This window comes from Peromyscus eremicus, chromosome 4, assembly GCF_949786415.1.
Source record: "Peromyscus eremicus chromosome 4, PerEre_H2_v1, whole genome shotgun sequence".
Lineage (NCBI taxonomy): Eukaryota > Metazoa > Chordata > Mammalia > Rodentia > Cricetidae > Peromyscus > Peromyscus eremicus.
In genome coordinates this window covers 2,366,410-2,379,487 of record NC_081419.1, presented here as the reverse complement: position 1 = coordinate 2,379,487, position 13,078 = coordinate 2,366,410, and the positions used below count along the sequence as shown (strand labels likewise).

The window sequence follows — 13,078 nt, the reverse complement described above, 5'->3', positions numbered from 1 at the left end:
TCATCAACTTAGTGCACCCGTGTGATTTCTGTGGAAGAAACAATGATCGGTTCTCTTCTAAGTTATGATACAGGGCTAGGGAGTTAATATATCCTTGAGGTAAAATGTAAAGGTATACTGCTGGCCTTGCTAATGGAAAGCAAATTGCTGGCATTTGCTGAATCAATAGCTGCATACCAGGTACCGGGAGATATGTTAATCTGCTCAAGTAAGGACACTGTATCTGGTACAGCGAATGAAATTAAGTTATTGGATTGAGTTTTCCATAGTCCGCTGTCATTCTCCATGAGCCATCTGTCCTCTGCACTGGCTGGAGGGAGAGTTAAAGGGAGATGTGTTGGGGACCACCACCCCTGCATCTGTCAAGTTCTTGATGGTGGCACTAATTTCTGAAGTTCCTCCAGGGATGTGATACTGTTTTTGATTCACTATTTTCCCTACAAGAGGCAACTCTAAAAGTTTCTATTTAGCCTTTCTAACCATAATAGCCTCACTCCACAGGTCAGGGAACCAATGTAAGAGTTCTGCCAACTTCTAAGTATATGTATCCCAGTTATACCATCTGGGACTGGGGAAAAGAAAGAAAGAAAGAAAAAAAAAAAACCACAGGATGAGTTTAGTGACCAACTGGACCTATTGTGAGTTGGACTTCATCCAAAACTCCATTAATCGCCTGACCTCCATAAGCCCCTACTTTAACTGGAGGACCACAGTATTTCTTGGGATCTACTGGGGTCAATGTCAATTACAGCGGCAATTAATGAGGCAATTCCTCGTCGTTGCTGCCTACCAGGGGCGGTGCTTCAGGGGTGAAGTGCAGACAACCACCTCTACAGTCAGTTCAGAACCTGTATCCAACAGACCCTGGAAAGTCTGTTTCCTGCCCCCAGTGCAGTTACCCTGTCAGGCTGTAGTACCCTCTGGGGGAAGGAGTGGGGAAAGGCTCCAAGTAAAACCTTCAGGTATTTTATCAAGGTCCTTCCTCAAAAGAAACTGGCCATTCCTTCATTCTGGGTCTCCAAACTGGCTCAAGTCTGGAAATTGGTTCATGGGCCGAGAATCCCTTTTGCCATGATCCAATGTACTTTGTTTCACTTGTTTGAGAATTTTCCTGCTTATGCAGATCAAACAAAAATCCAGTAGGTTTCCTATCTATGTAATGCTTGGAAGCACCATGATTGATTAGCTAGTACCAAAGATGCATCCAAATCATGCCACCATAAAATTTACTGGGCCTGTGCTGACCATACAGGTCAGGCCATTATGGTCAGACAATGTTTTTGTTTTTTTTTCTTCAGAGCTGAGGACCAAACCCAGGGCCTTGTACTTGCTAGGCAAGCGCTCTACCACTAAACTAAATCCCCAACCCCTTAGTCAATGTTTTGTCTGTTCTGCTCATTAGGATAACTACGATCACTTTGCCTTTGGTGACTAAGTGCTGCCACTGGCCCATGCTACTTCGGGGCCCAGGTAAACTTTTTTTTTTCTCTTTTCTTTTTTCAAGACAGGGTTTCTTTGTGTATCCTTGGCTGTCCTGAAACTTGCTCTGTAGACCAGGCTGGCCTTGAACTCAAGAGATCTGCCTGCCTTTGCCTCCCACGTCCTGGGATTAAAGGCAGACCACCCAGCAAACCTATTACATTTACTTCATCCAACTGAGCGGCAGCATCTCCTAAGGGCTGGCACAATCTTTAAATGTGTGGGCGCCCCTCTCACCATTTTGTCTTGTAGGATTAGTGAAGGGCATGTCTTCTGGGACTTCCCATTGTGGAGGATTAGATTTTACAAAGCATACCCACTCTAGCATTGCAAGCTCCCTGAACCTGAAAATCCCTTCATCAGCACTAAACCAAGGGATGTCAGGCAACTCCAATTCCTTCTCAGTACACTGTGGGGGCCCCTGCAAGTGTCATGACCTGCAGAGAAACCAACATTAAAAGGCAAGAATGGAAACTCAGTTCAGCCCGACTTAGCTGGTGCTGGTACTCAGTTCAGCCCGACTTAGCTGGTGCTGGTTCAGAGTTCTAGAGAGTCTGACAGCAGGTGGTTTATTGTAGGCATATTTAAACATGGTACAATGTTGGAAAAAGGCCTCCTGGTGTAATACAATCCCCAATGCACAAGGAGTCATAATTACATCAAAACTCAAAAGTACACATGACTGTGAAGATGGCTTCTATAGCTTAAGGGCCTAAATCTGGTGTGGTCTCTGACCCACATAGCACAGAGGTTGCCAGGCTATAAAGTACCTGACATCTCCCCTAAGGATGAGTTCTATTGACTGATAAACAGCTAACTGGGCAGTGGTGGCACACGCCTTTAACCCCACCACTCTGGGAGGCAGAGGCAGGTGGATCTCTGAGTTTGAGGCCAGCCTGGTCTACACAGTGAGTTCCAGGACAGCCAAGGCTACACAGAGAAACCCTGTCTTGAAAAACCAAAACCAGAAGAAAAAAAAAAAAAAAAGCTAAAAATAAAGGTCTAGGGAGGGAGAGTCTGGGATAAACATTCTGAGGGATTTGGGTGAGGTCTGGCTCTACAGGTAGCGAAGGTCACCAAGTCATTACAATATCCACTCCCAGCCTTCCTTCTGCATGGGAAACAGGTATTCATTCCCTTCTTTGAGAAGATAACCCTGTGTGTTTAAGATTTCTGGTTTCCCCAGTGATCTGTGGGCACAAGGACCTTTACGCTCCCTACAGTAGGCCATCTTTTGACAAATGCTTCAGCCAACCTTTCAAGCAAACTTGATACCTTCTTTAACTGTGTAAATTCCCATATTAAACCTAGATATTCTCCAGAGGGCCCATATCAATAAACTCAGCCCAATTTAGTTCTATGTTCCTTCCACCATTATCCCACGCCCTTAAAATCCATCCCCACACATAGACTTCTGCTTGAATGATTTAGCAAACCCATTAAGTTCTTTAGTAGTGGAACACACCTCCTTAGGGACTATACTTTCTCCTCCTCGTACACCACCTCATGGGCCACACTCTCTCTCTCCCCTCCAGGAGCCTGCTTAGCCTTTAAGTCTGGTTATAGATCTAGAGGCAACTTTTGGGGGCCCCAAGCGACATCAGGATTGTCTTGCTTAGAATTTCCTTCAGAGAATGAAGTATTAATTTTAATTGAAAAGAGAGACCAAATGGAACCCACCTGATATAGACCTACTTCTAAGGGCTTCCTGACAAAAGAAACAGTGCCTTTTACTTGGCTAGCTATGTCCAAATCTTAATGGATGCCAGAGGCCATGTGGATATATTTTACTTGTGTTTGTTCCCAGAAAAGAGGCAGACAAGGTTTAATTCAGGACTCTGGGGTGGCCAAATCTTGGAAATATAGGACTCTGACGCTAAAGATGGGGAATGGGCCAGGGCTGGATAAGGAGCTTCCTGCTCAGAATAGGCCTGGCTATCTACTGTGGGAGCAGGGGTTCCTGTCATGGGGAATGGCTCTGATCAGGTACAGAAGACGTCCCACTGCCCTCAGACCCCTTGGAACTCTGCAGCCGATGCAGTGCCTCCATCTGTCTCCTCTTCTCCTTGGCTCGGTTGATGGTTGTCCGGAAGAGCTTGCAGAAGAGATGGATAGCTTGAGGGGAGTCATCATTGCCAGGGACAGGGTAAGTGATGAGGCATGGGTTGCAGTTGGTGTCCACAATGCCCACTGTGGGGATGTTCATCTTGGCAGCATCCCTCATAGCCACATGGGGTTCAAAGACATTGTTGAGCGTGTGCAGGAAAATGATGAGGTCCGGCAGGCGGACTGAGGGCCCAAAGAGGAGGTGTGCATTAGTCAGCAAACCACCCTTGAAGTAGCGGGTGTGGGCATACTCCCCACAGTCCTGGGCTGTCTTCTCAATCAAGTGACAGAACTGCCGGTTCCGGCTCACAAACAGGATGATGCCCTTGCGGTAGGCCACGTGGGCCGTGAAGTTCAAGGCCAGCTGTAGATTCGAGGCTGTCTGCTCCAAGTCGATGATGTCTTGGCCCAGGCGGTTACCAAAGATGTATGGCTCCATAAACCTGCCCAAAAAAAACAACAACCCCAAGGTGAGTGGGACAGTGTTCAGAGAGCTACCATTCTCCTTCCACAAACTCCCATCAGCAATTCAGGATCATCTACGAGGGCACTGCAGGCTAGGAGGCACTATTTACACTCAACTGCTCCCCACTACACCTTGTCTAGTGAGTGAGAGATGAGGACACAGTGTTGTGGCACTGAGCAGTGAGCACTGGGTGTGTGACTCAACCTGTCTCACCTTTCCCCTGTGGTTTGAGGACCAACTACACATTAAACAGGACCTCAGGCAGGGCACTCTGTCTAGTATTACTCTCTATGGCCACTTCATTTCTATGTAGCAAGACCTCTCCACTGGGGTGGCCAAAACCCAGCCTGTAATGACCCACAGTTTTCACCATGTCTAGGAACAGCATCAATACTAGCACTGCATTTGGTGTTGCTGTCAACGGTCCCATCAGTCCTCGCTTCCAACCTTGACCTGATCCCACCGCTCTGCCCACATTGTCTGTGCCAGCTACCTATGACGGCAACCAGCTTTATGGCCCAGGTGTACTCGGGCGTCGAAGAGGCTCTTCACGGAAAACAGCTCCTTGACATTGAAGAAGTCCGAATGCTGCAGTGGCACATCTAGGATCCTGCTCTGGGGATCTGAAAAGGGAGGGAGGAGAGGCACTGTGGCACACCACCATCAACCAAAGACTCTGTGTGGGTCATCCCTCTTCCCTTAGTCTCCACAGATAAAAGAGAAAGAGACACGAGCCTCGTTGACTTCTGGTGCCTTAAATGCCCCGCCAGGAGACCAGCAAGGTGGACAGATCCAAAACTAGTCTTCACTGGTCTCTAGCTACTAGGCCACAAGGGGGCCGGCCATTCGCCCTCCCACCCCACTTAGAGAGATTAGCACAGGGTTCCTTCGGGGATCCCGCAATGACACCCCCTCCACGATTCTGCACCCCCGCCCAACTCCAGCCGCTGGCCTTTACCGTCGCCGTCCTGGGGCTCGTTGACCACGGGGACTTGGGCTCCCATCACCATTCTACCATTCAGCCCGGCCAGGCCCGGGGCCGCCTTCTGCAGGAAACCTGGCCGACGCCACACACCTGCGGGGAGAGAGCCGGTGGGGCCACGCCCTGTTCATGTCCCTGTCCTTCTCTCTCGGATCCCAGGGTCCCTCCCGTCTCGGAGATCCTCTGCGCTCACCTGCACACAGCAGCCGGGTCAGCACGGCCGGAGCAGGCGCCATAGCTGGCGCGTGGACAGAGATGCCGCAGAGACTCTTCCTGCCGAACAGAGTGCCTCCTCCGTGGAGCGCGCGGGGCCGCAGCGCCGCCTGCAGGCGTGGAGGACCGCCGCCGGCTCCCGCAACGCGCGACCTTGCAGAGGTCTGTGCTGATGCTGGCCACCAGTGCCGGGCTGGGAGGTGGGACTGAACCAGGACCAGTGGACACTCATCTACTGCTCATTCCTCCCAGTAAAATTACAGCGTTCTCTCAGAACCGGTCAGGAGGAGGCGACCTTCTAGTTCAAAATTCGAGGCCAGCCTGGGCTACCAAGTGAGTTCCAGGAAAGGCGCAAAGCTACACAGAGAAACTCTGTCTCGAAAAACCAAACAAATAAATATAAATGAATAAATGAATAAATAATAAATAAATAAATAAATAAATAAATAAATAAAACAATAAATAAAATAATAAATAAATAAATAAATAAATGGTTTTTATTGTTTTTCTGAGACAGTGTTTCTCTGTGAAGCCTTGGCTGTCCTGGAGCTCTGTAGACCAGGCTGGCCTTGAACTCACAGAGATCTGCTTGCCTCTGCCTCTCGAGTGCTGGGATTACAGGCTTGCGCCACCACCTCCTGGCTTATTGTTTGGTTTTTAATTGCATTTTTTTCTTTAAAATTTGCTTCAGATTTATTTATTCTGTGTGCCAGTACTTTGCCTACATGTATGTATACACACCCTGTGAGTGTCTGTTGCCCGTGGAGATCATAAGATGGTGTCTGATCCCCAGGAACTGAAGTTAAGGATGTTTGTGAGTCACCTTGTAGGTGCTGGGAGTTGAACCCAGGTCTCCTGCAAGAGCAAATGCCCTTAACTGCTGAGCCATCTCTCCAGCCCCAAATTACTTTAAAGAATGACAACAACAATGAACCAAAGTCTCCCTGACTGGCCTGATACAGAGATCTGCCTGCCTCTGTCTCGAGTGCTGGGATTATTGGTGTGCACCACCACACTATGACCCGAGTGGTTTTATTGTTTGTTTCAAAACTATTATTATTATTATTATTATTATTATTATTATTATTATTATTCGAGACAGGGTCTCACTATGTACCCTTGGCTGACTTAGAACTCTCTATGTAGATCAGTCTGGCCTCGAACTCAGAGATCTGCCTCCCAGAATACACTACTACTATGTCATAAATACGTGCACTGCTCACAAGATCATTTTTTATATTTCAATAGTATTTGGCCAGGGAGGATTTCCTAAACTTAGCAACATTTCACGTCTAAATTTAGGCTGAGTTGTGGGGAGCATGGGGTGACAGAGGCCACGGAGAAGTCCTGGCAAGTTCAGTAAACCACAGACCAGTAAGTGCTTGCTCAGGTAGAGTTTGGAAGCACCCAATTCCTGCATATTTGCTGGTTAAGTTCCAGGTCCTGAGGTTTCATTTGCCCAGGATATGCTTTCTATTGCGTTTTGAGATGATACTAGGATGTTCCCAACAGTCCCAGAAAAAGGCCAGCGGAACTCCCAGAGGAGCGGCAGCATGAAGCTTGGGATTCCTTCGCGCAACAGCCTAGCTTAGAACTCCTCACTGTCCCCTTTGTTATTCGCCCTCTGGAAGGTTCTAGATTTGCCTATAGCTCCAGGGGCAAGCAGCCTACAAAGGACCGCCCCTCCTCCCGGTCAGGTGACATTGTTGCCTAGCAACAGGACGCTGCCGCCGCTGCCGCAGGTTTGACTACTAGTCGGGGCTGCTTTCCTGTGGAGGTCAAATGTCTGAAGAAAACCCCCAAGAGTGCACGGAGCCGTTGGAGCCCAAGGCTAAGTCCGCCCCAGAGAAGACGAGCGACTACTACCGCGTGAGCGAGCAGCTCCCAGTCAGGTTCAACAACCCGGGGTGGTTTCGTGGCTACAGGTGAGGACTGAGGTTACCTCCTCCAGGCAGTAGGGTGCCGCAGGTGGCCCTAGCTTTGGCCATGCGTGTGAACTCCCAAGTGCCTGGCTGCTGAGGTCAAAAGAAGCCAGAAGTGGATCTTTTTTTTTTTGTGTCACCATTACTATGAGAGTCATGGACCTGCTGTCTGAGCAACCATAAGAGTGAATGTGTGTGGCCGTGAGGGTGTGTGTGTGTAGGGGGGGTGTCTCTTAGCTTTTGAGGCTCCTCTGAAGGTTGTACACCTCACAGGGCAGCGTGGTGCCCTTGCGAATGATGGAAGCCTTCTTGACTTCTGTGAAGTGTGCAGGCACACTACCAACCCCTCCCCACAAGCAAGAGGACCGCTTGCTGAGGCCTCAGACTGAGAAGTAGAGTGGTGTCCAGTTGGTGGCCTCTGTATCACAGACCACAGCTCCACAAACCGGATTTCCTTCCTTCTCTCCACCTGACTGAAGCTTGGCCTCTGTAAGGGTTGGGGCTCAGAAGCAGAGGGACTGCTGGGTGACAGGGTCTGGAAGCTGAGATGCTGTTCCACAGTGGCAGTCTGTACCAAGGTTCCACCCAAGCCTCTACCTCCAGCATTTGCTGGCCGGGTGCTCTGTGGGGGTTTATTTTGGAAGGGTCAGGGGCCATGGCTTGGGGGGGTGGTCAGGCCTGCTGGGAGAGAGTGCCCACAGTGGGCGCGTATTGATATTGCCTCTGGGGATATCACCAAAAAAAAAAAAAAAAAAAAAAAAAAAGCTCCATCAATCAAAGATTCTTCCAGGTTATGACTTGCTGGCTTAGAATGTGTATGAGTGGGAAACAGTGTCTTTTTTCCTACAGGACCAATGAGCTTGTCTCCATGTACAGGACCAGTAACCAAACCTACGGGAGCAGAGCACCCACAGTGCATGAGATGCCGGTATGTGCAAGCCAGACATGCCAGGATGAGGTGCCATCTAGAAGAACAGAATTGTGAGGTTGGGACCCCGTTAGAAATTCGGGGCACCTCAAATCACGTTAGAACAGGGCAGGGCAGAGAGATGATAGAGTACATTTAGAAGCAAAATTGTAGAAAGAGAGAAGTCCAGGTAAACTTGCTTCTGCATTGTTCTCCTTCTGCTCTACAGTCACTCACACCCTCAGACAGGCGTGCACTTCTTCACATGGGCACCCAGAGGTAAATCAACGAAACCAAGTGTTCTCTGAGATTTGTTTTGTGCTGTGAGGTGTGCTTTTAGCGTTAGGGTGCAGGACTGGTCAGAGCTAAGTTTGCAAGATGATGCCACTGTGACTGGAGTCACTTAGAGCCAGGGAAAGCACTAAAGGAGTCAGTGAGCATCCCCAGATCACCAGGGCTCCCACTTGGAATGAGGATGTTAGAGGTCATTTTCCCAAACAGTTGGTTTCGTCGTTGTTGTTGTTGTATTTGAAATAGGGTTTTACTGTGTAGCCCTGGCTGTGCTGGAACTCGCTCTGTAGACCAGGCTGGCCTCGAACTCACAGAGATCCGCCTGGCTCTGCCTCCCGAGTGCTGGGATTAAAGGTGTGCACAACCATGCCTGGCTGCTTCGGCATTCTTAAATTTCATTCTACTTGTTTTTGTGTGTGATGCACCATGGCACATGCATGTCGGTCAGAGGACAACTTGTAGGAATTGGTTCTTCCGTCTCCATGTGAGTAGGGATGCAACTCAAGTCATCGAGGTTGGCAATAAGTGCCTTTATCTTTTTCTTTGAGACAGAGTCTCAAATTAGCCCCAGATAGTTTTGAACTCACCATGTAGCTGAAGATAGCTTTGAACTCCTAAACTTCTTGCCTCCCTCTCCCAAGTGCGGTTAAAGATGTGCTCTACCACACCCTGTTTTATGAAGGACTGGGGCTTTGCTAATGTTAGACATAGTGTTCTATCAGCTGAGCTACACCCCCAGTTTCTGCTTCAGCTTTTCTAAAAGGCCACTAAGAAAATGCTGCTCTGGTCAACAGTGGCGTTTTACACTCAGATTAGCAGTCAGTGGACTACAAGCCAAGGGTATCAGGCAAGTTAGGAGGTGGCTGTACCCTGCTTCTTACAGTCCCGTTCTCTGGGGTTGGCTGCTCAGCTTCCTGACTGAGTGCACTGCACACTGTGAGCAGCTCTTAGTGTTATTCTCTGTGATACTGCAGTGGTGGATTTGTGTCATTGTACACTTGTCAAAAGGTACTGAATGTGGGGGCTGGAGAAATGGCTTAGAGGTTAAGAGCACTGACTGCTCTTCCAGAGGTCCTGAGTTCAATTCCCAGCAACCACATGGTGGCTCACAACCATCTGTAATGAGGCTATGACCTCTTCTGGTCATACATGCTGTATACATAATAAATAAATAAATCTTAAAAAAAAAAAAGGTACTGAATGTGAGGGGCCAAGAGGGGGGCCCTGAGTGCTTGGTGCTGTTAGTGAACAGCCAAGCAGCAGTATTGGCTCTGATGCAGGTACACCTGCAATACAACGTGCTAACAATGGGGGAGCTGTGTACATTGGGATGGGATCTGAACACTTTATGTTCAGTTTTCCTGGAGATCTCAAACTTGCCTTTTGAAAAAGGCTCTGAGCTGGGCGGTGGTGGTACACACCTTTAATCCCAGCACTCGGGAGGCAGAGACAGGTGGATCTCTTTGAATTCAAGGCTAGCCTGGTCTACAAAGCTAGTTTCAGGACAGCCAGGGCTACACCAAAAACAAAAAACAAACAAACAAACAAACAAAAAAAACCTGTCTCAAAAAAACAAAAACAAAAACAAAAAAAAAACGAAAAGAAAGAGAGAAAAAGAAAGAGAGAGAGAAAAAGAAAGAAAGAAGAAAAATGTTCTGAAATCGTTTCTCTTTACATGGTGGAGGTTAGTTTGCACATGTCAGACATCTCCCTATCGTCCAACGATTCTGTCTAGCTAGGCTGATTCTCACTCTGGTTCCTCTCCTCACAGTGGCCTCACTACACTCTCAGCAAGAGCTGAGTGCTTCAGGCCTCCGAAGGGGAGCCCCTTCCCCTACACTGGGCCGGCGGTGCATGCTCTGGAGTCTTTAAAGCACTTTACAGAGGGTTTCGGCTCACAGCCAGGACAGAAACCCACTGCTATGGCTTGGAGGAGTGACCCCAAAGGTCTGTGTGTTAAAGGCAGGGTTACTAGTGTGTGCTCGTGGGATGTGGGACTTTATGGGAGTTTTCAGGGCATTGGAGGTACATTCTTGAGAGGGATCCTGGGATCCAGCCAGCCCTCTCTTCTATCATGGCTCCTGATTCGAGCAGTTTGCTTTGACCACTGTTACCCAGCACCCCCAGCTGAGGGCCAAGGCCTCGGAATTGTCCATTGTCCTTCATGGGACTGGAACTCCAGGAGTGAGGCCCAGATATATATTCTCTCTCTCTCTCTCTCTCTCTCTCTCTCTCTCTCTCTCTCTCTCTCTCTCTCTCTCTCTCTCTCTCTCCTCTCTCTCTCCTCTCTCACTTTGAGACAAGGTTTCTCTATATAGTCATGACTGTCCTAAAACTCTCTATATAGACCAGGCTGGCCTCGAACTCACAGAGATCTGCCTCTTGAATGCTGAGATTAAAGGTATGGGCCACCACACCCCCTAACTTTTTCTCTTCCTAAGTTAACTTTAAGTATTTTATTTGAGTATTGCAGTGTGACTATACTCAAAGAAGAAAAAGCTGAAACTTACAGAGGCCATGTGACTTGCCCAGTGTGGCATGGCTGGCAGAGTAGACCTTGGTGTGGGGGGGATGAGGGGGTGTCACTCTGGCCTGACCCCAGGTTAATGTTGCTCACTGGCGATCCTGTAACTTCTCTTGCAGTCCATGCGGTATGGAAACAAGGCATTACTACTTATAGTAGACATATTAAGCACAAATTGGGATGGCTGGGGCAAAAGAGGCCATCATGTCCACTCAGGTTTCTGTGCTTCCTAGTAACAGAGGCTGTATTTTCGCATAAATTCTTACTCTTCCTCCAAAATACCAGTCTAGCTGCTTGAGTATTGTCATGCACCACTAATCCTCTTGCTTCTTTTCACTTCTAGACTGTATTTTATCCATCTTCAAATAAGTTTTCCAGAGAATGTTCAGCTTCTGGAATGTTCCTGAATAATACTTTTAATGTCGGCTTGGAGAAGAGCGTGGTGACAGGCCCTGACAATTACATCACCCACTATGACCGCCTTAACTTTCACCCCAGTTACAATGTCAACAGGCCATCCATCTGTGACTAAGGGAGTTGGCTGCCCGACCGGGGGGCGGGGGTGTCTCCTGACTCAGTGCTGCTGTAGGGAGGAGCACTGCTGCCCCTGATCCTTGACAAGTGCCCGGTCCTAAAGGCACAGATCTCACTGCCTTCTCAGAAAACGCTTTTCCTTCCAGGAGGAGAAAAACATGCAAATAGGGCCATAATGTCCTTCGTTCTGTATTTTACACAGGAAAGATGCTGATGGCTGGATTTGCTATTAAAAAAGTTGCCACAGCCTCAATTTCTGGCTTGTCTCATCATTGCCCTGGAGCAGCAGGGAACTGCACATCTTGGAACCCAGATCTTGGTCTGAAATGCAGGGTGTGACACACATTGGAACCCAGATCTTGGTCTGAAATGCAGGGTGTGAAAGGGAGTGCCACAAAGTGTCTTTATTTGTGAGCGGTTGCCGTGTGTGTGTGTGTGTGTGTGTGTGTGTGTGTCCATACTAGGCTAAAGTCTGCACAGACCCTAGAAGGTCCCCAGAGAGTGTGGGGTGCCCCAACTGGTAGTACAAATGTCAAGTGAGCATTCTCCAATCACAATGAGGGTAAGGGGCGGGACATATGTCACGCACCAAGGCTGGCAATGATAGCCATTGCTGATAACTGTGGAGGTCGGAAGTCTCCCATCCAAGTACCATTCAGGTATGACCTCACTTAGCTTCCCAGATTGGAAATACTGGTTTACACAAAGGCCCTCTCTGATCATTTTATTTTTGTCTTTTAAGATTTTATTTTTAAATTGTGTGTGTGTGTGTGGAGGGGGGGGAGTCCAGAAGAGGCTGTCAGATTTTCTGGAGTTACAGGAGGTATGAACTGTGTTCCATCTGGGTACTGGGACCTGAACTTGGGTCCTTCACAAGAGTAGTTTGTGCTCTTAGCCACCAAGCCATCTCTAGAGTTCTCATTTTCTTTTTTTGGTCAGGCTTGACAGCAAATACCTGCTGGCCATCTTGTTGATGCAGGTTTTTGTTTTTTTTTTTAATGTGTATGTGCTCCTGCACCTGAGTGTACATATGTGTGGCTGGACTGTGCCATGAGTGGATGTGTGGATGCCAGAGGCTGACATCAGATGTCTTCCTTTATTGCTCTCCACTATGTGTTTTGGGACAGGGGAAGTCTGATGTTTTGGTTAGATTGACTGGCCAGTGAACCCTGGTGATCCACTGGCATCTGTCCTTTAGTGCCAGAGTTAAAGGTGCATGTCCCTCACCTAGCATGCTCATGGCCCTGGGTTTCATCCCCAGCACCTCATAAACCAGGCACAGTGGCGCCCCCTAACATCCCAGATGGAGGCAGGAGGGTCAGGAGTTTCTTCCAGGCCAGCCTCGGCTGCATGAGACCCTGCCTCCAAAGACCAAGGGAGAACTGAACACATGAGACCACAGGTTCCCCAAGTCCACAGTTTGTCAAGGTAAACCTCATAAAGTCTTTGATGTTGGTGTTTTAGAAAAAAAAAAAAAAGGTGCATAACCCTGTGCATAGCTCCAAACTCAGGTCCTCAGGTTTGGGTGACAAATATTTTATCCACTGAGCCATCTCTCTACTCCTGAATTTTTTTTCTTAAACTTCATTCCCATGTATAAGGTGTTATTACTACAAGAAATTTGGAAGTGTTGAGATCAGAAAGAAGAAATCCT

At 48.3% G+C, this 13,078-nt stretch overlaps 2 protein-coding genes across 2 annotated transcripts; one reads left to right on the top strand and one right to left on the bottom strand.

The window, feature by feature from the left end:
- Positions 1–3,184: 3,184 nt before the first annotated feature.
- On the bottom strand, positions 3,185–5,321 carry Mrps2 (mitochondrial ribosomal protein S2). Its single transcript, XM_059259004.1, has 4 exons — positions 5,227–5,321; positions 5,010–5,126; positions 4,545–4,674; positions 3,185–4,028 (listed from the first exon to the last, which is right to left on the bottom strand). The coding sequence occupies exons 1-4, from the start codon at positions 5,267–5,269 to the stop codon at positions 3,443–3,445; spliced, it is 876 nt and encodes a 291-aa protein (XP_059114987.1). The 5' UTR covers positions 5,270–5,321; the 3' UTR covers positions 3,185–3,442.
- A 1,565-nt stretch (positions 5,322–6,886) lies between these two features.
- Pierce1 (piercer of microtubule wall 1) lies at positions 6,887–11,677 on the top strand. Its single transcript, XM_059259003.1, has 3 exons — positions 6,887–7,171; positions 8,018–8,096; positions 11,234–11,677. The coding sequence occupies exons 1-3, from the start codon at positions 7,029–7,031 to the stop codon at positions 11,420–11,422; spliced, it is 411 nt and encodes a 136-aa protein (XP_059114986.1). The 5' UTR covers positions 6,887–7,028; the 3' UTR covers positions 11,423–11,677.
- Positions 11,678–13,078: the final 1,401 nt, after the last annotated feature.